General features: G+C 35.8%; 1 protein-coding gene across 2 annotated transcripts in view; it reads right to left on the reverse strand.

Annotated features, from left to right (window-relative positions):
* SIK1 (Protein kinase superfamily protein) overlaps positions 1 to 19,105 on the reverse strand; it is a 234,777-nt gene extending 215,672 nt beyond the window's left edge. Inside the window, exon 1 of one of the 2 annotated variants that reach the window (XM_089820509.1) lies at positions 17,859 to 19,105. In XM_089820509.1, coding sequence (XP_089676635.1) covers positions 17,859 to 18,648 — 790 coding nt within the window. In that variant the 5' untranslated portion in view covers positions 18,649 to 19,105. The remainder of the gene's footprint in view (positions 1 to 17,858) is intronic. The other variant, XM_089820510.1, reaches the window with a different exon arrangement.
* Positions 19,106 to 27,525: the final 8,420 nt, after the last annotated feature.

The raw sequence follows: 27,525 nt of genomic DNA on the forward strand, positions 1-27,525 counted from the left end.
TCACAAAACCCGTAGACTGTTACCAATCATCAGAATTGTAAATCGTAGGTCCAACAATTATGCTGCCCAGTCTCCTAATGCAAATTGGAATTGAAATTTACCGCCTCGCATCTATAATAATGGTGCTACTGCCTCAAACATTGAATCGGTAGCCTGTAGCATAGGACTCGTGGCCTCAAGCAATTAAATTCAAAATCCCAAACACTGAATAACTTCTCAATGATTACCTTCAAAAATTCGATCTCCAAGGCACAATAAATATAATAGGAGAATTAGACAATTGCATACTTCAGCACAATTGCCTATGGCAACCTCAAACCTAAATCTTAGATCTTCTCAAAAATTCAAAAACCCTTATACTTCAACAAGGGCACAAAGCAAGAAACTCGGGAAAGCCACAAAGGCAGCAAAAACAAAGAGATAAACAATAATCGAATGTTTTACTCATCAAATGGGCTCATATTTATAATCTCCAAATGGCACAAAGTTTCCCAAATGAACTTCACTTAAGAAGCTTCTCACACACAACATTAAAATATAATAAAATGCCATTATAATCTAATTTATTAATTGTTTTTGGCTCCGAAAATGACTTTTTTCACCATAACTTAATATTTTGACCCGTAAGGCCACTGTTTCTTGTTCCCACGATTAACAACTTTTCATCCCAATTTCAACGAGTTATGATACTGAGGTGACTAGCAAACAACACCAACAAAAATAGCAACCTCAGCGTATTTAGATGAATAATAATAGTAATTCACCCATCTTGAGAAAACAGTTGAAGAAGCATCAAAATTGAAATCTGACAACACCAAAATGATCCTAATGATGAAAGATGATGAATGGACCTGACAAGGTGACTTACTATAAATAGATGCTCCCTCCAAGATTCTTGGAGCTCAAATCGGAAGCCCAAAATAAAAAATGAGTATCACCAAACTCCTCTAACTCAACTTAGCTCATTGAAACCAACATATTGACTTACTACAAATAGTAAGTCCCTCAAATGGAGCCAAAACACATCATAGGTTGTTGGAATGCCTATAACCACATAACTAAGACTCTCAAATCCCACTGTTAGCTCATGAGGGTTGCGATGGTGAACTGACCTGGCCAATTGCAGGAACTTGCTAAAAATGGGGACTTCATACTGCACTACAGCGAAACTACAATAGCTGACATATAAGTCTCCAATAACAACTCCCTCCTTGGGAGAGTCTGAACAGTTAGTAGCAACTACAACATCAACTGCCTCTGAACTAACTGCAGTGACTACACTGGGAGCCTCAACCTATTTAAGCTCAAATCTACTCTCCACCATCGGTACTAACACATCTACTGATCTCTATGAAACGAATCCATCATCAACACTGTCGATAGGACTAGCAGGTGACATGTTGAATACAGATACATCTACACCATGGACACCTATCATGGAAAACTCAAGCTTCCTTCTTGTCGACCTTCTAAATACAGAAACCATATACCTTGCTGCCCTCTCAACCATTTCTGAATTTGACAAGCTCTATACCATCCTCTGTCGATGAAGCTTAAGATTCTCCATACTCTCCCTCAAAGCATTTATTTTCTCGCTATTCTCCACATCACTCCATCGGCTCATATAACTACTAGTCCTCTTGCGCCTATCCATGGCTAGAAAATGTGAGTGTTGATCACTCCCAATACCAAGTAGACCTAAAATAACAATAAGTTTCCTACCCCAAATGATGGTAGGAAACCACTTTGATACCACTGTAATAACCCCTCACAGTTATAGCTCTAGTAAACACCAGTTATTCAGATGTTTGACATTTTGTCAAACACTTGGCAAGCAACAGTAATACCACTAAAATGAACTCCAAAAGATTGTTAATCTCCAATCTCCTCAATTCTGAATTACCACACTTAACTGATTAAAAGATAAGGCAATTATCTCTAAACACAATGACGATGATTGAAAGATGTGCACCAGTTCAGTCTGAAATAATGCCCAATCTGCAGAGATTTTTCACGCCAAAGCTACAAGCAAAGGCTTTACCGCAAATGCTGAATATGGATATTTATATGCAGAAATATTAAACGCCTAGCAGTAGGGATTTAGACACTTAGTACAGCCAACGAATCACCCCAAATGCATGAGATTGATTGCTCCAGATTTCCAATCAGATCAGAGGTTTAACGTCCACATAAACTCCAAATTCAGCTTGCTCCAATACCAGTTCAAAATTCCACAAATTGCAATTAATTTCTCTGCAACAAATAACATCTCCCTAGCCACAGCAAATACAGAGGGAAGACAATAAGATTCAAATTGTCAAACTTAGTATTTATCTACTATACCTCAGCAGTAGATTAAATACCCTTCTTAGCTTCAAACCCTTTATACCTCAGCAAGGGAATTGAGAATCAAAAATTCAGAATTGTCACAAAGACAACAAAAACCAAATTAGATAATCAAATGATCGGATGTCTTTTCCTTCACAATGAGCTCATATTTATAATCCCTTGTTGACAAAAGTTTCCCAAAAGAACTCAACTTCATAAACTACGAAAGTTTCCCAAATGAACTTAGCTCTTGAAACTTTCCAACACAACTCTATTAGTAACATTTAATACTTGGCTTAGGCATATGATTTATTAAATAAATGGCCCCTTCCAATGATGACTCAACTCTCAACTTAAGTGAAATTATAAAGTTAAATTATAACTTTATAATAAGTCATTTAATGATTTAATAATAATTTGGCCACTAAAAATATAATCTCCCAAAATACTCATTATTTAAATATGTTGTCTAAAATAGGGATCACATCTATTATCTCTCACTGTGACCAAATGCACTTTCCAAAAATAGGAAGGGTCCATCTCAATCAACACCCAATTTACCACAAGTAGTAAGTGCACAAAACAAAGCCCAAATGTAGTCCAATCTAAGACAAGCAAAGACCAACCTATAGTTTACTGAATTGTGGAGAAGACAAGACCCTCCCAAGCCAAGCCACTGCCTCTGAAGAACTTCTACCTACAATAATTAGCTTATGAGGATCACAATAATAGGCTACTCTCTCAAACTCTGATGCTAGCAAAATTGGAGACATTACACTAAAAAATCATATTATAAAGGCAGATATTTATGTAGTTGAATTACAAAATGTTATCATCGTAGGAATACCCTGGATTGACTCCTTAGGACATTTCACTATGGATAATCCTAATTTGAAAATGTGTTTCAAACATGAGGGAAATGACATAACATTAAAAGGATTACCTAATGGGTCCCCTAAAATAGTGTCTTGCAATAGTATAGAACGTATCCTTAGACATGAACAAGGAGAATGGGTAGCACAGTGTATGATTCTTGATAAATAACCAAATAATGAGCCTATGATGCATGTAGATATTCATCCCATCCTAAAGAAACACAAAAAGATCTTTGAAGATATTCTCCTTAGTCTACCATCAAAAGAGGATTTGAGCATTTCATAGAGTTAGAGGAAGGAGCCAAACCAATCATAACAACCCCTTATAGACATCCCCATAAATACAAAGAGGAAATTATAAAAACCATTAAAAAATTATTGGAGATGGGATGTATTCAACCAAGCAGCAGCCAATTTGCCCCCTTAGTAGTACTTGTCAAGAAAAAGGATGGAACTATGAGAATGTGCATTGACTAGACATCATTAAATAAGAAAATTATCAAGAATTATATATGATTTGATGAATATATCTTGATATCCTTAAATATGTCATTCTAAGAATATCATATTGAGATGATATCTCTCTATATGCTTGAGAGCATAATGTGTTCTATAACAATCCTCCCTAGCTAAGAGGATGTGTTAATGTTGTAGCTTCAGTTGGATTGAATTGATCTAGAATTGATCTCCAATAGTTATTGGTTAAACATTATTGCAATTGATAAATCATCAATTTTATATATATATTTATATATTTATATAGTTGTTAATGATATGTAATGATTATTAACTTACCATAACCAATATTTATTAACATAGAGAGACATGTCTATTCTACTTCAATATATATGCATTTGGATCTGCACTTGGAACACACAAAAATATAGTATTGTTATTACATTTGTAGTGATCTTGTCCCTCAACAATCCTATGGTTTCTCATGATCCTAATCCTTCCATGGAGCATCAATCTTCTCATTCATCCCATGTTGTACATGAGCCTTTAAGGGTTCCTCCTAAACAAGTTCATAAACTTGCTACCAAGATTGATATAATGCATGATTGACTTCTTCAAGAGAATCACAATACTGATACTATTGCTGCTTTTGATGCCCTTAAAAAAGTGATCCATAATGATAAATGTTGGCAAATAGTTTTTCGTTTTTTAATTTCAAAGTATTCACAATAATTGAAAAACAATTTTACATCACCAACAATTGAGTTCCTATGATAGCAAACTCTCTGCAAATTTTACTTTTAGGCACAACTACCTTACTAAAAGATATCCAATGAATTCTTAATACGAAAGAACATCTCTCATAGGTATTTTTGACTAGAAAATACAAAGGCAAGAAACACACAATTCATCACTATGAAAAGAATCTGCAAACTAAAAACCATTCAAATTTTATAACAATAACTAACCAAATGATTGTTATCACCACAAACTGAATCTATAATTTTATGTTGACTCCCTGTTACTTCAAATCCAAAAAAGAATTCACATATGATAAAACACAAGCATCATCATTTATCATTTGTTCCCATAAGAAAACAAATCATACATTTTAATTGACAGCAATATTTACCGCTCAGACAATTCTGAATATAAAGCTATAGAACTTCATATATATTTCATCATATAATTTTTACTTAGCCAAAAAGCATAGATATCAAAAAAAAAACAGTTTTTTTGTATCTCAAAAGAGTTGACCCTATATCAATATCAAGTTTTACCATATATAGCCACATAAGGCTGGGATTAACCATAGTCAAAATACTCCACTAGGAGTGAATAGTATATCAGTTACCATAACTAATAAAAACTACCAAAGCATAACAACTAAAGAAACTAAACTATGGCGCTCAGCTCCTACCAAATATTTCCAAGTGCCAATAATCCTAAGATTTCTTCGGTGGGGAAGAAGCCAGTCGGGCAACTTTCCAGTGCTCATAGGCAGAGCTAAATGCGTATATGACCTGCTGATGTCGCAACCCGAGGTATGCAATCCTCTATTTCCATAACTCCTTGTCTTTGCGAATCTATCAAGCCTTTGCCTCATGCACCTACAGATGCTTCTGGTTGATTATCAACATAGACTCCTAATGGGCAACCTTGGAGAAGTCTTGTACTGCTAGTGTCTTCGTTTCCTTGAATTCCTCGAATTTTCCCAGCAAATCTTTAATAATATCCTCCCCTGACTTAGTTGGTTTTTCTTGTACATTGGTGCACTATTTATCAATCCATTTCAAGTCTCCTTGAATGATATCATCTATGATTTCAATCCCATTGAATAAGTCTTTGATCTTAGAAATACCTTGAGCAATGGCCTCATTCCTCCATTCAATGTAGTCTTTTATCACATATAAGGTTTTATTATCCAGCCCCAAGACTGGTCGTTCCGCAAGAAACTTCTGAAGCCTGTATTCTTGCACTTCTCCATCCACGAGACCTCTTTGATCCAAATACCTTTCTCTTTCTCATGGGGTTCTATATTCGACTCAAGTTTCTTGGTTACATTAACGGTTTCCTTGAGCTTCGCTCAGACCATTAATTTGTTTGATCGCCTCTGTCTTGACAAAGTCAACCCATTCCTCAAATGACTTGGTGATTGTTTTCTCCTCTGCAGATGATCTAGGAATTTTGATTGACCGGGGATTTGATGTCCAAAGAAGCGGGCATTTTGTTTAGAGGTATCAATTCAGGATGTTGGATGGCATGGATATACTAAGCCATGCTTCTCATAGTTTCTTTCATGTCCAATTTGTCTTTAGTATCCTTCCATACTCGTTCAACAATCTTCTTGTTTGATACCTCGAAGATTTTCATGTCGGCTGCCCTACTACACTTCCCTAGGTCCACTTTTGATATCCAATAATCTAGGGTAGTGATCTCATCACCATCTTTGTCCTTGACTCGTTTCGCAATTTCTGCCATCCAACACCCTATATTCTCATCAAATTCAAGCCCGGATTCAGCCTTAGGTTTTTTTACTCTTATGTGTCTTACCCAAGCATTTTCCTACCAGGTCATCAATGGTAGAGACAAAGGCACTATACTGCATTTTTGGACTATAGAGATCTCGAGCCATTTTGGGGTTATTGGAGTCTTTTCTGGCGTTCCAAGGCCACTGATTAAGGCGAGAGAATCCATGGGGATGTTGCTCTCACTACCCTGGGTTTGTTGATTTTCACCCATGTCGTAGATACCAAAGCTAGGAATATGCTCTACTTCTTGTCCTGCTTCTAGAGGGTCTACGTCCACTAAGACTTCACAGGTTTGCCTTAGACTTGTTCTCCTTTTGCTTCTTCTTGTTGCTCGAGCGAGATATCTGTTTGCTACGCTCTATTTTATGTTGAACTTGAACCTTTGGGGAGCCTCGTTCAACTTCAAGTTCAAGATTACCTATTGCAGAATCATTAACAACATAGTCAATGGGAGTAGACACTCTCTTTGAAGGCTTTTTTTTCTTAGGCTTTATATGATGTGTTGAAGGTTGGGCAACAAATTTAAGGGTTTTCTTCCTTGACAACCACTCTTCCGTTCTTTTGATCACCTGGGTTGTTCTAGATTGCAAATCGCCTTCTCTTTTACTCCAGTCTAGCTCTGGAATAGGGAGGTTCTCAATCTGTTCTAGGGACCAAGGGTCCGACACATCTTTATGTTCATCTTCTTCGACTTCACTTATATCTAGGCCAATTCTCAAAGTTGCAATCTGCATTAGAGTAATTATGGACCACAGCCTTCTTCTGACTTCATATTCATCTAAACAATTGACCTAATAATCTTTTATCTCTAGAATATGCATGAATGTGGATAGGACATTGAGGTTAGCTCTAGCAAACCCGGTGTAATCAAAATCCTTCCTCAAGATATAAGGCTCCAGGTTCAAATTCTAGAGCTCATCTTCCATCGGCATAGCATCCTTGTAACATTTACACCTATAATAACCCAGCTCTATAGGAAATAAAACTCCAAATGACCTTTAAGAGCCTTTCAGTTGTTGTTCAACAAAAGATAATTGCCTATATACTCCATTAAGGCAACATTTTCTAGGCAGTATCGAGGTAATTTAGGGGGTTTGCCTTCAAATGTCCCAACTCTAATGTAGGTGAATTTTGGGAACTGGTTGAAATGGCAGCCACATGTATCAATTACTTGTATAGCCTCTTTAGTAAGCCTATTGTTTTCTCTACCCTTAAGTTCAAAGACCAACCTTCCAAGAAATATGTCATTAATCCTCCTAAATTCTTGGATGAACTTCTTGCTCCATAGATGTGTGTAGTATTCATAAATGTTCATATCCTCAGTCCAAGGTTCATGGGCAGCCCCTCCCAATCTTTGCAGACAACTATAATATAGAATAGATAGGAGGTCATGTAAAAAGGGGTCAAATTGGCCAAGCTCAACAGTTCTCTGTGCAATTTTTCAGCTATCAGTTCTACCCAATTAATAAACTTTTCACCTCCTAATATTTTATGTGTAAAGTTGTACATCCAGCCCTCCCAATGAAAAGTGTGTTTATTCCCTTTTACCTGTTTAGGAGAAAAGCTATATCTGCTATCTCTTTCATAAAATGTTCAATAGTTAAGGGTTTGGGTAACCATGAACCTCCTTTCTCTCGTTTCAACAACCAACTCTGTGTAATGAGGGAATCATATTTCTTCTTATCCCCATCATATATGTGGGTCGCTTCTTCAAAGGTCTAGGGCTCGTAGGGTTCCTTATGGGGAATTCTCAGAGCTGCTATAATGGTTTCCTTACTGACACTTACCAAAATTTCTCCTGAGGCCTTTCTGACGCACCTATTTTGGGCAACATATTTATTGGAACATTGTATCACTAATTCAAGGCATGTCAAGATGGAAGAAAAAGTTATAGCTTCTAACAATTCACTATTAGCTAGTTCTTTAGTAAACGATCCATCTGGAGCACTTCTGACTCTTTCAATTAATTCTATCAAATTTTTATTCACTAGGGAGGTATCACAAATTTCAAGAAGAGAACTCAGTAAATGCCCTTTTTTCAAGTTTGGGGAGCTTAGGGTAGAACAAAGACATTTGATCCGATAACAAAAGCAACCCACAACATGCAGCAACCCAAAATCCCTTAAGAGAAATTAGAAATTGGAAGTCGTAAAGAAAAGAATGTGAACTCACCAATTTCCTGTGGGAAACACTCCTGCAATTTCTTACTAGAATTAGTTATTCGGACAGAAAATCCAATCAATCAAACTTCTGACTTGAACTTGAACTTTGAACCGAGAGGTTCAAGGTTCAAGTTCAACTTTCACCTTGTGCGGACTAAAAGATCGAAAACTAAAGGGATTACAACCTTATTCACAATTCCTGTACATAGTTTGAACCCGAACCCAAACTTGAACTTGGGTTAAAATGAAAGGTTCAAGATCAACTTCAACTTGGACATTTATTTAGAGGAAACAACTGACCAAGAGAGCAATTAAGAATAACAAGAATAACAATAAACATGGTATTAATCTTTTGTGCGGTCTTACTCACCTCATCCACTCTCATGTTAATCAAGCCGCATCCTAAATAGGAATGGTTCCACCTGTTACTACAATTGAACATGCCTTGCCTATTTCTACACCTATCTCTAGCATTCCTACCTATGCTTCTCTTATTGTGAGTACTCAACCATCTAATCCTCCTCTCATAAGTCTTCCTATTACTTCTCTACCTATGAGTGTTCCACCCATTTCATAGCCTACATACAATAGTGTTCCTTACACTATCCCAATCCTCATACAGTGGTTCCTAGTGCCTCCTATTCCAGCCAATTCATAGACTCTTCCTAGCATGTTGAATGTGTCGTTGCCAACTATTTCCTCTAATGATTCCACTATCATTAGTCTTGCTCAAACTATTTCTTCTTTGCAACAACTTCCTTCCCTTGCTCAATCCAAGTTCAATGTGCCTACAAGTCCTTTGACATTATTCCTACTGCTGCTCCTCAACAAGTTGATATGCCTCGCCTTGATACTTATAATGGTAACGGTAAGGGTGACCTTGTAACTCATCTTAAAACCTTTCAAGTTTATGAGTAATTATGCTCATGATCATAGGATTTTAGTTGAGTTGTTTGCTCGCACTTTTTGTGACAAAGCTTTGCAACAATATTGCTCTTTGTCACCTTATTCTACTGATTCCTTTCACAAACTTGCTAATGCTTTCATCCAACAATTTCATAATTATATTGGTCCTCAAGTGTCTTTGACTGATTTGATGCATTGTAGACAAGGTCCCAAGGGAAAAGTGACTAGTTTTATTGGTAGATTTAAGCATTTGCATACTCAAATTTCTTATCCTATGTCTGATATTAATATTCATAGTATGTTTGTTCCTAATGTACAAAAAGACATTAGAGATAAGATTATGCTTACTGAATTAAGATTATGCTTACTGAATTAAGATTATGCTTACCGAATTTACTTCCTTTTCACAACTTTGTGCAGTACTTCATCAGGTGAGTCAGTTTAAGAGCACCACTCCAATGGCTCTTGTACCTGTTGATAAGAGTGATGTCGCACTTAGCAACAATAAATTTCACAAACCTGACAACTATGTAAAGATCAACAAAGCCATGAATACAGTAAATGAACAAGTAGTTGTGGCATCTAAAAGTGTCGCTGCTTTTTACTTTGTTTTTCGCATAAACGGTAAGTTTACTCCTCTTTCTAAGTCTTTGCATTCAATTATGGGAAGGTTACTTAGTGCTAATATTATTACACTCCCTCCTGTTCAACCACTTATTCCTTCTACCACATCAAGTCCGCACTTTCATCCCAAAGCCTTTTGTCAATACCATCATCAATCTAGCCATGATACTGAGGCTTGTTATTTTTTGAAACAAAAGATTCAAGACTTGATCAATTTTAATGCTTTGTCTATTAATAGTCATGATAGTAGAAACAAATATGTGGTGCCTCCTAATCAAAACCTTCAAATCTGTAACAATTCTTTGCCTCAACGCACTACTAATATGGATGCTCAACCTTCTTCGTCTTCCCTCGATATGAAAATTGGTTATGCTGATTTGCAAGAAGAGAATGACTATATTGTTAACAATGTAGAACATATACCTCAACCTCCACCTCCACCCCCACCTAACAAGAAAGTTTCACCTAAATCTCATTATCAACCTAAGCCTAAACCTAATCTAAAGTGTATTAGAGACCTTACTATTTCATTTGATGATTTAGACATTTTTCATGCTCCTAATGGTCCTCTTTATATTGCTACTAGGGTTGCTAAGTATCTTACTTATGGTTGTCTTATTGATCCTACTTCCATGGTTAATGTTAGGACTGAGGACCATTTGTTTGCTAAGCAATTGCATCATGGCTTCTATGATTCAACTGATACTTAGATTCAGACTTGTAATGGTTTCTTGTGTCCCCTTCATGGTTCCATTTCCTTGTCTATTGAACTCTGTGGTAAATGGTGAATAATACTTTTGTTGTCATTCCTACTTCTAATCAATTCCAAGTAAAGCTTGGTTTACCTTGGTTGACTTCCATGAAAGCCATGCTTCTCCTATTCATTAGTGCATTACATTTCCTCATGGGGGTGAGGTTAAGACAATCAATCATAGTCTTTATCATCCTTCTAGACCTAGACATTGCACTACCCTTGATTTCTTTTGGCCTTCTATTCCTACTAGACCTCCTACTTGTCCTAATCATCTTTTCCAGCCATATCAAGCTCATAAATGTTGAAAGATTGTTGAGTTAAGTATGCCTCGAGATACTACTAGTCAAATTTTGCCTAAACCTTCTACACCTCTTTCTTCTAATTCTTCAATTTCTAATGGTCAACCACCTCCTACATCTAATGCTCCTTCTAATGTTGTTCCTCCTGCTAACCCATCTAACGATAGTAAGGAAACTATGTCTATCAATCCTTCTTCTCAACAAATTTCTGGCAAGACTAAGCACAACCAACATACTCGTGAATGTCGAAAGAACTGTCAAGCTCGTGCTAAGGCTCGTATACATGCTTCTCATTCTTCTTCTCCTTCCTTAGATCAGCCCATCTCTGTAGAGGAAGTTAATCATACTAATGAGATAGACAAATGTGATATTCGTATTTTGGATTCTATTGCTATTAATCTTGATGAAGAGGATACATTAGATGATGATGAGCATGAGGTTATTGATCTTGGCATTCACTTACATCTAATCTTGAGCATAGCGACTCTCACAAGGGTCCCTGTTCAAACTTAGCTATTGTTCCTGTTGTGTCGGATGTTGCTCCTCATGCAAGCTGTCCACCTTCTCTACATTACTCATCGAGATTGGGGAGGATGGCAATGTGCTTGAGTGAGTGCTCTAACATAGTAGCCTTTTGTGTGCTTGCTTGTTCTGATGTTCTTCCCCCGTACTGTGCTTGCTAGATGTTTGTTTAGATTTCTTTAGACAACCTTGGTTGCTCTGTTAGCGCAAAGTCATGAAGGAATCGAGATGTCATATCATTCATCTATTTCTATCTCACTTCTTCTATATGTTGTTATATGTTATGTTGTACATGTGCTAATGTTCGTAATCGCATTCTTGCACTTGTTAGCTTGGATTTGCAACATGGTAGCACCAATTCTTTTTGGTCTCCATGATGATAGTCCAAAAAGACTCTTCTTCATAACTCTTACGTGTCTTTCTTCCATTATGTTGTAGTTCTACTACCTTTGGGGAATGATGATATTTCATACTTGATATAATACTTACATATTATCATATGATCATACTAACCCCAAAGTTAGTAGATCCATCTGTGCTCTCGATATGTTATGTGCTTATTTCCCTTAATATGTCTTGTCTGGGGGGCATTTCAAGAAAATGTCTCTTAGTGGATGTACCTATACTCTGTTAAAGTCATTGCTCTTATTAAAGTGTCAACAATGACTTCAACGTGGGGGCATACACTGCTCATTTTTTCTTACAATCACGGAGTAGTAAATACGGTTTTGAGTAGGGCTTAGAGTACTTTAGCCTTGGATGTTTGGTATGTTTTTTGGGAAATCCTCAAATCTATGCATTGCTGCTTCATCACCTCTTTTTGCACACATCTTATGAATCCCTTTATGAATTATGCACAATCCTAAAGAAAGGATTTTCCATGTACACCTTCAATTTAGGAAGTAAGCATCCTTGAGAGTGGGACTCTCTTTCTTTTGCACACACGTGCTAAATCTTATATATGGGTAACGCATAGAATTTGCTAAATGTCATATATAGGTAACGCATTCAAGCACAACATGCTAAGTCCCATACACAGGTAACGCATTTTTTATTTTTATTTTTCTATGATTCACAATGAGATGTACATTCCTCATTGGCGAATTAATCACACCTCTTCTCCCTCCACTTCTTTCAGTCACTAATTTCTCTCTTATTATGATCTTGAAGTTAGCAAAGACTCAATCTAATAGGGAGATTCCAAGAAGAGCCACTCTAGGCTCAAACTTAGACCTTCTATTAGGTCTCTCCTAGGACCACATTCTAGGCCCTCTAGGGCTTCTTCTCAACCCTCAACCTGAGGAGAATTCAATCTATTCTCCTACCCACAAGAATCTCACTACCAAGGTTGTTCCCCACTAGGCCTTGTTGAATTCATATTCCCAAATTCACTCGAAGACTCCTCAAGACTAAATCTATCTCCACTATGGATGGATGGACTTTCAAATGACACATTTCCACCATTTTAGACTGCAATTTATTCACTCTTCCATTTGGTTTCTACTCGATCTCTTAGTTCCCTACATAATAGAGCTAGTAGGCTTGTAGCCCCAGTTAGGCCTCCAAATGTAGTTTTTGGCTAATATCTCTAAAACTTGTTCAAACCTCAAAAGCTAAGTTGTGTTCCTGATACCCTTTTAAGAGATCTCCAAGACTTTCAAGGTTTTCAGCACTCTACGTGTTCGTACAGTACTATGACCAAATGGACCTAATTCCTTAAGGGTGACCAAATGGACCTAATTCCTTAAGGGCCCGTTTGGCTATGGGAATAGAAATATGAGAATAGAAACATGGGAATAGGAATAGTTATTCTAGAATAGAAAATGGGGGTACATATTCCTGTTCTCTATTTGGTTCAGTCAAAATTTGATTGGGAATTCATGGACCCAAAAATTTATGTTTTCTAAAATAAATAAAACTGGAATTGGAATACATATTACAATTCCACCTATTTAGGTGGAATTGCAAATGCTCATTTTTGGGCCAAAATTGGAATATGTATTCCTATTTTATTTCCTATTCCAATTCTGATTTGGTGCATCCAAATGGAGAATTCAAAATTTTAAGAATTTACATATGCCTATTCCACTTGTATTCTTGTTGCCAAACGGGAATTTACATATGCCTATTCCACTTGTATTCTTGCTACCAAACGTACCCTAAGGATTTTACCAGTTTCCAATTTTCCAAGCTTGTACTTGATCAAAATGGATTCTTCAACACTAGCTTTTCCTTCTACAGTGTCTTATGCCCCCAACTAATACATTCTGATCGCTTCTACTCTCCTACTAATCCATCCATCCATGTATTTTGCAACTATTATGATACTTTCTCCTAGCCGAGTACTTGCTCACTCGCCTAGGGCGAGGTGCTAAAAATAGCAAACTCCATTTCCAAGCCTCCAAAATTGATATGTACTCTGTACAATGAGTGCCCTTCCATGTCCCAACACGTCGTGATGATTCCACAATGGGATTTTATGGAAGAGGCATTTTTGCTCTCCCCGCTCTGTCAAGACCAATGAACTAGTCACGGAGAAAAGATCTAATAATCCTCTGTAAAACTTATTGAATGAATCCAACTAAGCACACAAAACAATGAAATAATCTAAACTAACTATTTAACAACAACAGGAATGTAAATCAATCCATACAAATGAGTTGCTCAACTTGTAAACTCAACTGTGAAAAAACTGTTTAGAAGTTTACTTGGTTATTATTCCAAATCCAACAAAATGACCAACAAACCCTCGTCTCAGGCCTTGGATGACCTTATATACTACCATACATCAAGTTCCATCTATTGGAACTAGCCCATAACCAACTTTGGGCGATTTGCAATTTCTTGTGCATTTTGTCTACCCTTGAGTCCTTCACCCTCCAAATCAGTGCAGTATGATCAATTAGGCCTATCTAACTCTTGCTATCATGTTCTACTCCCTTTCCATCAATTTAGGGTCTAGATGTTCACTTGCCCACTTTTGCAACTCAAGCAATTTCTTGACAATTTGACAATTTTGTGTCAACACTTGGCAACTTGTGCCCACACCTCCTAGTTGACACTCTAACAACCTAAACACATCTATAGGGTTCTCATTGGACCATTATTCCTTAGTGACTTGGCTCGAGTCATTTACAAGCCAAAGGGTCTTAGGAGACTTAGGGTTTCCTAGCCTACCCTAGGTGCTCTTGCACCACAATCCCTTGGGGACTTGATGGATTCTTTGTCTCCTCGATTATGATAAGATTACCTTATGTCTTGTGCTCTGCTTTACCAAGAGTTTGGATCGAACCCACACTCTCCCTAAAGTGGGGACTAAATGTCTCGACTTAAATTGGAAGCACCTCAATTTAATGATGGTTTAGCACCTATTTAATACGAGATCATCATTTATTTGCATCTCTACTCCTTTCTCCCCTTTTCTTCTCATTTCTCCTGGGTGGAATTAGGGTAGGACCTAATAGATCCTCTTTAGTGCTCCTATTTTCATGGCGTAAACCTCGAGGTAGAATTTAACCACTTAGGTCCTCCCTTTCCTTTACCCATTCACTAGGGAATCTATTTTCCACACAGTAACAGTCATATCTCAAAATCTATACCTAATTTCTAGGATTTGGGACTTGTTTCGGGACCCCAAGAGAATCTCGAGGGTTATGGGCCCTAGTTAGCAAGGCCGCAATGCATCCTTGCTCATTTAGGGACGCAGTGTGTCCCTGCTAGGCCAATTAGGGACGTAGTGTGTCCCTACTAGGCCAATCAAGGACACAGTGCATCCCTACTTGGGCCCTATCTTGGGTCCGGGTCCAATGTCCAGATTAATTCGAGGTGTCAATTTCTAGGTAAGTCAGCCTGCGGGATAAATTTTATTTTGTCCCCTTTATAAACCCATCCATTTGCTCCATTTTGCAACCACAATAATCCATAATCCATCATTCACAATATCATTTTGTGCTCAAGCACTCGAGTTCTCAAGCATTCAAGCAATTTCTCCATTGAAGATCAAGCATTCAAGCATTCAAGCAATTGAACAAGTTTATCTAGCATTCAAGGTCCTTTGTTGCAACTTCTACATCCATTCATCCACATTCCTCTTGATCCAATCCAATTGGTAAAGTGAGTTAGTTGCATTCAATTTGAGAGATCCTACTATTGTAAGATGAATTCGTACATTTTCTTTACATTTCAGCATTTCAATTATTTCAATTCAAGGTTAAATAATTGGGGTTTGACCAAGGCAAACCCCCCATCAACAAACAAAAACTATTTTTCTTACAGGTTGCAAATCTGACAAAGGGGAATAGATTGCAGATTCAGATAGCCTTTTTGTGAAACTTTGGAAGTGCGAACTCAGATTTAGGTTCGGACATTGCTGATCAGGCCTGCATTTCTTCCCTGTTCAGGCAAAAGTCATCCCTACTAAGAAAAGTTGACTCTGCCAAACAGCTGAATGATTTCTAGGTTCTGGAGATCTCGCAATTTCAAGTTTGGGGTTGGATTATTCATCGACTAGAGTTGCATAGACATCAAGAAAATCAGATCCAAAGTTCTTCATTTTTAAGGTGAGTCCTCTAATTACCTTCTTTGTCTTAGCATATGTATTTCCTACATCTACTGTTTTAATTTCATTCCATAGATCTTGCTACATCAAAGGTTTCAAGGAATTTTGCATCCCTTCTCTAACTCTACCACCACTAGATCTTGGCTTGAATTAGTGCTCCTTTATCACTTGGTTAGCACTAGTCTTCCTAGATCTAAGTACCTTAGAATGGGATTGAAAGGATCAACTTCCTTGATTCCCATTCTGAGAGTTTAGGGTTATGGGATGAACTTGGGTATAGTCTCCATGATTTGCATTTTCCCGTAAACAGTGTTGAATTGAGTTTATGTTTTTATATCCACCTTACTAAGTTCAAATGATAACGAGTTTTCCTTGAGGGATGATTAGAGACCTCTCGTTACTACATTTCACCATTTTGTACTTGTTTTGATATCATACTACTCATTATAATCATCTTTATGACATTTTTGATATAATAAAAATCTTCAATTCACATATTTGACAATTTCATTTGTCAAATTGAAATTTTATTTAGTATTCTAATATAGTATTGAAACTCAATGTTCATTGCTCAATATTCAAAAATTTAGTATTTGCAATTTTGCTATTTTACTTCTTGTACATCTTTTCATAACTAGCATTTCATGTTCTATGTGTATAGTATATAGTATATACAGCACTTTCCCCCCACCACCGTCCCCAAACTTAAGCCCTTCGTCCCCCATCATGGAAACCCATCCCCCTGTCCCGAACAGACAGTCAACAACTATTTCCATCAGCTTCCGTAGAATGTTATTAGTAAGCAACATTCAAATTCATCAGCAAGTTATTATCCACAAACAGATTGGTAAGATGGACATCGTAAACAGATGTTAGAGATAACTTTTAAAACAATGTTGCAGCTCAGGAAATTTGATGGCCAAAATTGAAAAATACAATAGAAACGTATACATTGCTGTATTGTAAAGAAGTCCATTTATTTTTGTAACTCTTCTGATCGTATGTACTGTTCAAATCACTCAATTTCTAGCTATTATAAATTTCCTGGAGGGTAGCCAGCAGGTGGAACAGCTAAAGGAGAACCCCGGATTCACTCAAGATGGTAAATCAGAACCAGGTGCTGAATAATGTAATCATTGTAATGTGCTTTCGCTTGCATGCTAAACGAGATGCACTTGTATTCACATAAGCTATATAAGTAGTCTCAGTTTGCAGTATGTACTCAGAAGTCTAGCCGCTACAGATTTTACAGTTAATTTCCCTTGCACTTTGGAAAAAATGACAGATGTGTATCATTAATCATCGGCAGACAACCGCTAATGTAACAGTAAAACCACCGCTAATGTAACAGTAAAACCTGTGTAAGAATGTTTCTCTGTGTCTTTACTTAAGATAGTCAAACTTAAGCTAACAAAAGAGCCACTGAAGAAACAAATCCTCGTATGCATATTGTCTTGGCAAATAGCTAGTGATTTTTTTTCTCACAATTTAAATCTAACTTGTGTCTCAATCAGAAATAAAAAGTCTGAAACAAACCAACCACTCTAAAGTACAGTATAATAATCCTAATAACCAACTGAACTCTGCTACTGTGACAAGTTACATTTAAATGAAAAAGTCCAAGTAAGATGGCCTGCCAAACACCTTTCAGCTATTTGATCAGCACGAACTTGTGATTAGAAGATGTTGTAATTATCAGGAGAAGAAGATTGGCTCGATACTACAACATACCATCGCATGTTACGATATTATGTATGATATGTCAAGGAAAATGCAAATAAATACACTTCAAAACTATTTTAAAACTTCTAAGAATACACGAGAAGAGAATCATAAAACATACCAAGCTCGTCCAGCAACTCGTACTTTGTCGAGGGATCTTCACGAATTACATCGTCGGGAACAGGACTAGTTGATCTTTTCTTCGCCTCGTGCAATTTACCATTACCTGCCCTATTTGTATCTGTTCCTCTCTTATCGTGATTTCCACTCTGCCGCATACTCTCCACTGCCTTACTTATATCAGACATTGGCGAAGCCCCTTCTCCACTCCAGTGGATCACAGTCGAAAACGTATCTTCATCCTTGTTTATCATCGTAGAGTATACATCGTCTTTTTTCATCATGGTAGAATAAAAATCATCTTTGAATATCATGGTGGAATAGGCATCGTTACTAGCAGCAGCAGAGGCAACCCTAGGACTTTCTCTTCTAGGGCTTCTCACAGCGGGGCTTCCTCCGAAATATCTGGTGGAAGAAGGGCCTCGGCTTCCTCCGCTAAAATACAAGCCAGAAGAAGAAGAAGACGGTTCGTCAGATTTCACCACAAATGTAGAGCACATGTCTTCATCGTCGTCGTCGTCGTCGTGAACTGCACCAAAATCCTTGGGTAATCTCTGAAGCAGCGGAGGCAAAGAAGAGTCTTCCTGCTCTTCTTTGTACACCATTGTTGCGTAAATATCTTCAGATTCTCCAAACTTTGACGACATAAATTTATTTCCATCATCAGAAGCTCCGACGTCATCGTGAATGACAACCGTAGAGTAAATGTCTGCAGGTTCATCCTTTACAGGAGCCTGCCCGTCGTACTGCGATTTTTTGAACCTGCGAGAAGTTCGTGGAGAAGATTCCATTACGAACCTTCCGCAAACTCAACTCACTGATAGTTGAAGCAATACTTGCACTTGAATACAGCAGAGAATTCGCTGCAATTCTCACAGTATCAGAAATCGCAATTAATCTGCTGCTTTTACCCTCTTCCTCTTCCAAATTCAACATAAATAGATAAACTCAATTATTTCCCGTAAAACGAAAAAAATCGACCTGCCAGTTTAAACCGCCAAATGAAATGATTAAACAGGTGTAAATCCGTAAGGAGTTCGGAGAACTGCTTATTCAATTTGATTTAGCCTGTCATCGATGTCCGATCTGCCATATTTGTCGTACCCGTTTCTTCCATGGCAGAGCCGATTTTAGCGATTCTCTTGATCAATTTTACTTTTTTGATTAATTCTCTTACCAATAATTACAGTATCACAAGAATGACATTCCTCTTTACGAGTAGGAAAATTTTAGGACAATATTTTGTTTTTTAAATCGAGGGAAGGCAGTGGTTTTGAGGCACGAAGCTTGTGAGCTACCCACCAGCGAAAGCCATCACATAGATTTTTGAGGAACTGATACAGGCCCATTCGTGCCAAAAACCTCTTCAGCTTAAAGCGAAGCATCCACTTGCTACTTTAACAACAATGTTAATTGTTCAAAACAAAAAAATTATAAAAGATTTTACATGATATTTGAATATTTTGTATATTTTTAATTTTATATATATTAAATATCAAAGAAATATTTTTAAATAAATTAATGCAAATATTTTAATTTGAAATTATTACTTATGAAATGAAATGAAAGATTAACGTCCACAAGACCATAAGTCTAAGGGACCAACATAAGACCCCTTATTCAGTCTGTTGCAATTTCTCCAAGTTGCCCCTTTTGTTGTGGATCTGCATAAGTAAGATGGCTCCCTTGAGAAGTTTTGGACCTTCGAAAAGCTCTTTTATGATGTTCATCCTTAAAGTTTCTTTGTCATGGTTGTGAATGTCCTTGTATGCGGTGCAATCTTTCACATAGTGCCCACTTTGTTTCCACCACTCCCTCGGTGCAAAATTTGCAAATTATGTCCTCCCACTCTTCCTTAGGGACCTTCCATCTGTCAGTCTCACATCTCAAACGATGTGATCCAAATCTCAGTTGGGCGATTAAAATTTTTGTCTTTCCTTTGATCTCGGCTCTTAAATACTCTTTATCGTCATGCTCGCATGTGGAATTAAATTCTTTGACATAAGAATCATTTTTTCTGCCTAACTGATTTGCCCACATGGCAGATCTGATTTTTTCTGCCATCTATTTTTTTATTTCTAAATTATTTTTCGGGCACTCTTGGTAGTCAATGTTGCACTTGTTGAACCACTTATTATTTTGTTTCTTCCATGTCTTCTTCCGACGAACAAGCTCTCCATCAATCACCTTACTAGACCGGCGATGTGCATCCATTTTACCCACTTTTTTTAGATAGCTCAACAATCTAACAATTGTCGAGGCCTCCACCAGAGAAACATGCCTGCCTTCACCAAAATAATCTCATAATGAACTGTTGATTTGATTTATTTTGTTTTGAGGAATTGAATTGGAATTGGAATTTAAGAATACTAGAATTTCTAAATTTGATGTTTGTTTTAAGAAATAAAAATGGAACAAGAATTTCTAACTTCTAATTTTAACCCACAGCAAGTGTATGTATCTTCCACTACAAAGTTTGAATTAGAAGAAAATCAGAATTACAACTAGAATGAAGGGATATTCAAAGCAACATCAGGTATCCAATGACCAAGAATTCAATCAAGTCAAAGGAAAGGAATAATGATGGTTGCAAACATATAAATTGGTGAAGTGCTTGCATTGTGAACTATTAAGATAATTGTATTATGTCGACTAGTCTAGAAAACCAGTCTTCCTAAAATCGGCATTGTGTAACTTTATGAGATCTCTTCCTTTCAAAGTTTAGCCAAATCCTTCAACAATAGAAAAACTTTTAACATTATTACTATTATAATGAGCAATGAACTCGTGAGGAGGTCTCACGAGCGTTTCATCTTACTCATTTGAGAAACACTCATAAATTTTGATCTTTGGCCAATTCGGGATGCTCGTAGACACTAATTCACCCAGTCTCTTTCCTCCGTCTAGAAAAGTATTACTCCAACTAGATTTTCTCAAATTCAACCTACCAAACAAATGAGATTCAAAGCCATTTCATTGAGTTTCTTCCTCCTCCCAGAAGATATCTTGTTCGTGGAGCTCCTTCAATGTTTCCCCTCCTTGTGACTCTGCCCTTTGGGAGCTAAGAAGCATTTCAATGCAGCTAAAGAGAGACTTGAACCTGCGACCTCCTCAATCCCCATTTTCAGTCATTTTATTTGCACAAAATCTCTGGAATAACAATCAACAACACCAGAAAAACCTATGTTCGAGCATCATCTTCAGAAACGCTTACAAGTATGACACATTTCATCCCCCTTTCTTGTGTCCAATGGCAATCCTCTACTTCTAATTTGGATCCTCTATATTTTCATGTAGAATCATTTAAAAAGCTTTGTCTACAAGATCAATTACTTGGACATATCCAAATACAATTTTGTTATTTTATATCTAAAACAAGAGTCATTGTAGACTTAGTAAGATAGACTAAACAAGGTTCATACAAATTGAATCAAATCAAAATGTCTTTGAAATGCTCCAAATTTCAATCCAAATTCCAAGTTTAGTTTTGTAGAACCCAATACAAAAAAAACATCTTCCCCATCAAATTTTGGGTGAATCAAATGAGTCCAACTCTTTTCCCAAAACCCAATCCTATTTACAAATCCAAAATTTGTCAAATTTTGAATATGAGACAAATCAGGGATTTGCTAATGCGAGCAGTCAAATAGTTAGTGTGTTAATTAAGTGGTGTTACTATTGTGTCAACTAAGATTTAGCAAATGCCTGATTTGTGTCATATTCAAAATTTGACAAATTTTGGATTTGTAAATAGGATTGGGTTTTGGGAAAAGAGTTGGACTCATTTGATTCACCCAAAATTTGATGGGGAAGATGTTTTTTTTGTATTTGGTTCTACAAAACTAAACTTGGAATTTGAATTGAAATTTGGAGCATTTCAAAGACATTTACCTCTAAATTGTACTCTTGTAATATATATTACATTCTAACACTAATGATAGTGTTTTAATATTTATTAATAGCAAATATCAAATTTTAGAATTTTATCTATTGTGAGAAAATTCTAAATTCATATTAAAATAATTTAATTTAAAATATTTTAAGATTAAATTAACTAAATTTCTAAATTCATATAAGAAAATATAAAGTATTCAAAAAGCCTATGTTCAAATAGTTAAAAACTAAAATAATTATATGTTGTCTTTTCAAATTATTCTAAATCGATTTGAATTTTGGTAAAAAAGTATAATTAAATAATGAATATTAATATTCTAAATTAGAATAGTATGTTATATTTAGCTCTAATAAATGTTATTAATTTATTAATAAAATAAAATTTTATATATACAACTTTATAAAAATAAAACATGTCAATTTATATCGCTCTAATAAATATGTATAGTTGTCACATTTAGCCTAAAGTGAAAAATGGCTATATAGACCATCAAACTCTAGGTTTGCAGTAACCAGCATGATAGTGATGAACCTAAAAAGTTGTTTGGAAAGAGAGTGCAATAGTAATGAAATGAATTGAATGAAACCATATTCACAAGATCAAGTCTATGGTATCTCAAGACAAGCACAACATAATGGCTAAAAAAATATAAATAAATAAATATTAGAAGCAAACATAAAGTTACCATTAATCCTTATTGATCAAGATTCATTTGTTATGAATTTTGACTAAGTAATATGTCATCTTTATATATTTTCATCCTTAAATTGAGTATTTAGAGACTTAATTTTTAGAAAATTTACATGTTTGACATGAATCTCGTTAAATGTGAAACTATGCATGATATTATGTCATTTTGCTCCCACCAACTATGAAGTGAAAAGATGAAAAACCTTGTCATTCCATTTGTTCTGGCTTGGCATCCTCTCTCGCAACATCCTCTCCTTCAACAACTTTGGTGACAAATCCCACCTCATATTTTTTGGAGTCTTTGGAAAGAATGCAACAATAGAACATTCATAGATGTCAAATTGCCCCAAGATATGGTCTTCTAATCTTGCATAAATATGATGATGGAGAACTTGTTGGTTACTCATTGGAAACTTCTAAAGTTAACCTTGTCTTCAATAATCAAAATATTGCCACTGTCTAGAACCTCTCTGAAAACTTTGACAAGTTTGAAAACTCTAAATTTGTGGCTAGGCAAGGTATAGTGTCGATCTCATTGAGACCAAATTGGCAAAAATTTAAAAATTATGGTGTTACCAATCATGAGGTTAAGTTTGGTAGTGGAGTCATAAGGTACCAAGGGTGTGTTGATTTTTGCCTTTCTGAGTCCTCTGAGAGACTACATGGTGAATCGAGTTGAGGGTATGGCTTTTCTTTAGGGCCTCAAAATTTTTGTCTTTGTAGGAATCAAGCATTTGAAGATTGAAGGTGACTCAGAGATTTTTGTTTAGGCTACCAAGGGCCTTGACTTGACTAGTTGGGAAGTTGAGAGCGTTATAAAGGATATTTATGTACTTCTAGCTAATTTGGATGGTTCTCTTTGAAATATACCTATAGGAAGGGAAACTATGGGATTGACCCTATGCTTGTTGTTGGTAAATGGTTAAAGGGCTTGTGTTGCCAATGAGTTAACAATAGGTTGTCAAATATTACCCAAATCCTTCTACGATGAGAGGAGTATAGTTTAAATATAATTAATACTGAAATCTAATATGGTCCTTTTCTTTAGATTTTGTTGTAGCACTCTAATTGAGATATGGGTGAATTCAAAATTTAACTTGGATTTAAATTTCTATGTCATGGTGATGATGGAAGAATAACTAGAACCTTGAGATAGGTCATTATTTGTACAAAAGTTATACTTGGATATGACCTTATCATATTTTAAGAGAGCTTTATCTTATCAACATTGGAAATTGCTATACTTATATTACAAAAGGACTCTTTGGATTTGGGGACATTTAAATTTTTCATTTCTGACTCCTCTCAGTTAAGAACTTGTGATACTTTGCACGTGCCTATGTGTACAGAGTGTAAGGAAAGGACTGATGTCATTAATCGTAATAATGAAGAGGCTCATTCTTACCTTTTAATCCACATTAGATATTCTTTTATTCTTGAAATTTTCATTTTGAGATTTTTTAATCTCTAAGTTAGTGACTTGGTGAGTTTTCTATTTGAGGGTGGTTTGATCTATAATCTTTCTATAATTTTGGGATCTGTGTTTGAAAGCCATGGGTGGTGACAGGTTAAAATTTTAGCTTGATAAAATTGATGATGTTTGCAAAAATTAGTTTGCAAGAGGGTGGGATTATATTGTTCAAAGAGTACATGACAAGTCATGAAGAGAATTTATTTCCCTAGTTTGTGTCCTTCGAATGAGAGGAGGGTGACTATCAATTATACTTTGAAGTTAAGAAAGAGGTTATCACCAAAGCCATAGGTTTATATGTAGAGGGGAGGAAATGAAAGAATGCCTTATCAGATACCCAGTCTTGCAAGTTCAAACTAGTTTTTTTAGCTACAATGAGCAACCTATTAAACACCAAGGTGGTTTTAATCAAGATAAGATAACAAATATTTAGTCATAGGGGTTTATTATTATCATGAAGTATTATACTTTGGAAGATCAATTTAATGTTTACTACTTTTATCATTTTTCTTTTCTAAACATGGCCACATTTCCAACCCTTTTTACCTATTAAATTCCATGAATATTAATGTGAAATAGATTAGAGATGATAGAAATTATGGCAAGAATTATGTTTTTATCCACTAGGGATTGATTTACCATATTTACAAGTTCCACTTTACATTTTTCCTTCATGTTAATCTTGATTCCCATTTTTCTCTTACTGTTCTTTCACCTTCCTCACAGATCCAATCTCCTCCCTAAAGATATGATTATCCACCCAACAATCTCTAAAAGGAAAATATGTTTCAAGAACCCCTTCAAGATTGATAGTGTTGGTATAGTTGATATGAGTGATGATGTGATGAAAGGTGATGATAAGTGATGTCATGGTCCATATTTGATTGCATGGTGATCAATTATCATGTTGTCACTGATGTCAACTATTGACCTCATGTTCCTAGTATGTTATCAAGAATAATTATGATGAGTAGAGTATCGTAGTAAGGATTAGTGGTTGTGATCATGTAGAGAGAATTGGGGATGTCTCTTGAAGTACACATGATGATCGTTGCTTCTGAACTGAAGAGTAATATAATCAATGAATTACAATGCAACTACTAAAATAGTTAGTAACAAGTGATAGGTGATTTGACTAGTTTGTCAAATCCATGTTTAATGGAGTGGAGTGATCATGGGTTGATGTAAAGAACTAAATGAAGATATGTTTATGATAGCAACTCATTATAATTATAGGTAAAGCAATTCTAGGATGGAATGGTGACTGGTGAAGCAATGGTAGGTTTGATGAATGAGTTAAAGAAGAGTGACTTCTTCAGTAAATATCAATCAGCTGATAATTGATGACCAATGATGAGGAGGCAATGACTTTGGATGAGTCAATAGTGTTAGATAATTGGGAGGGAGGTGAATCAATTATAATCAGTTACTCCATAGGCCTTACAAATAATTCAACACCAAATTAAACTTCATTAACTTGCACATCACTAACTTGGTAAACACATTTAGCATCTTAATTAACACTTATAATCATTTAACTTCAAACTATTAACTTGTTGTTTAAGACTATGCCCAGTATCAGGGTACTTATTTAGCTTATATCGAGTTGTAGCATAAAATATAAATCATGAAATAAACTTTGCAATACATAAGCAATCATGCAAATGAACACAAAAATTTAATGTGGAAACCCCATAAAGGGAAAAAAAAACACTTGGGATTAGCAACCCAAATAATTCACTCTTCTCAAGTGAGCTCTTCTAGGAGCCAACCTTGTAAAAGTTTTACATGCATATTTTTAGTGTAACTTGGTTAAACAGTTTTAACCGAAGATCATCTAAACCTTATCACTCCTTGATATTTCTAAAGAGTGACCTACTTTAAAGGACTTACAAACATTGCTAATTGATTTTGCCATATAGGATTTCATAGATTGTTTAGGTCCACTTGGTTAAGATATTTTCTCTACTGCAATGGCAACAAAGTAATAGTCAAATCAATTATTTAGGTTTAGCACTACCTTTCTTTATCAAATTGTTGTATTGTTTGGTTTTCTTCCCTCTGATCTTTTTTTGAATAATTCACACTCTTTCTCTTTCACCTTGCACTTCCTTAGCTTGACCTTCCTTCTTTTGTTCTGCTTGATTCACATGTATCTTCTTCCTTTTTCACTTTGTGCTTAATCAACATTTAACCGGCAACTAATTAGCAACCAATGATGGTCTCAATCATCTCCTTAAATAGTGAACTTTGGCCTTTGAGATCCTTTTAGATTTTGTCACTTAAACACATTTGTAGATCTTAGATTCTCTTTATCTAGATACTCAAAAAATAGAACTTTATTGAACTTTGTGCTCATTCTTATCTTGTTCAAATCTCCTTCATCAAAAATTTCAATATATTTTTCCAGCCACAGATCTTGTAACAAAATTTGACTTTAGCCTTTGAACTTTTGAAACATTCTTTATTTTCATCATAAGTTGGCTTCAAATCTCATCTTTCTTAACTTTTTCTTCCATCTCATACTTAGTGAATACTACAATTTTACTTGGTTAACGTTGCGCTTGGTTAACACTAGAATCACCTAGTTAACATTGAATTTGGTAATTACTTTTCCACACGCGTGGTTATTACTTTAGTAGCTTGGGAAATGTTGTATTTCTTCTTTTACTAACTAAACTATTATGAACTTAATCACAACATTACATGATTGCAAAACAATCAAACCAATATTACACTGTCAGGGTCCTATTCATTCAAGTTCCCAATTAATACCAATACTTATCAACTCTGTCATCATCATGCTTTCTCCAAATTCTCTTCATCAATCAAATGATATGATACTCTACTAAATCAGCATGATTTCTAACCATCTAAGGCTTGACATAAATAAGAACATAACAACTGATATGACTCTTTTACATACAATAATAGTGTTCTCATCTGCATTATCAGTTGGGGCTAGCATGTAGTAATTTAGTGATGTGGATGGACATCTAAAGGTGATGATCTACCATTAGATTGTTTGAGGACAATGGCGTATGGAGAAGATTCTAGAGGAAGCAAGTAGTTGGTCAACATGTTTTTGACCTCTAGCTTAGAGTTCTTAGTTGATGAGATCATGTAAATGTGTTTTAGGGCATAAGATATTGTCTTATGGCAGTTGGATCTGAGCAAGATATTTGAGTTTCAATTAGTAACATGTTTAGGGTTTGGTTAAGGTAATATAATTAGAAAAATGGTATATATCGGTGAAGAATGAAAATTTGGTGATGTTGATCGTAGTCAAGCAAGTATGGCTAAGTCAAGTGTGAGAAAAAGTGAGTTTGAGCTTAAGTTCATCTGATCAAGCAGTGATAGCGCTATTACATAGATCATTCTTTCTATTGTTCCCTGGTAGTTACAATAGTAATATCCCTTGACTGGGTGGATCGTAATAGGTCCTTATTATAAATCCTTTAATAAGGTGACAATTAAGCTAGTGCTCAAAGTCCTTTAACAAGGCTACCCTAAATAAGGTAAAGCTCCTAATTGGGTTGGTGGTAAATCCTCTAATAGGGTGACACCTAAAAATATCTTTGTAACTCCTAATAGGGCATACTTTAGAAGAGT

Source organism: Cupressus sempervirens, chromosome 3 (genome assembly GCF_028749045.1).
Source record: "Cupressus sempervirens isolate cs-2001-9-10 chromosome 3, ASM2874904v1, whole genome shotgun sequence".
Taxonomy (NCBI): Eukaryota; Viridiplantae; Streptophyta; class Pinopsida; order Cupressales; family Cupressaceae; genus Cupressus; species Cupressus sempervirens.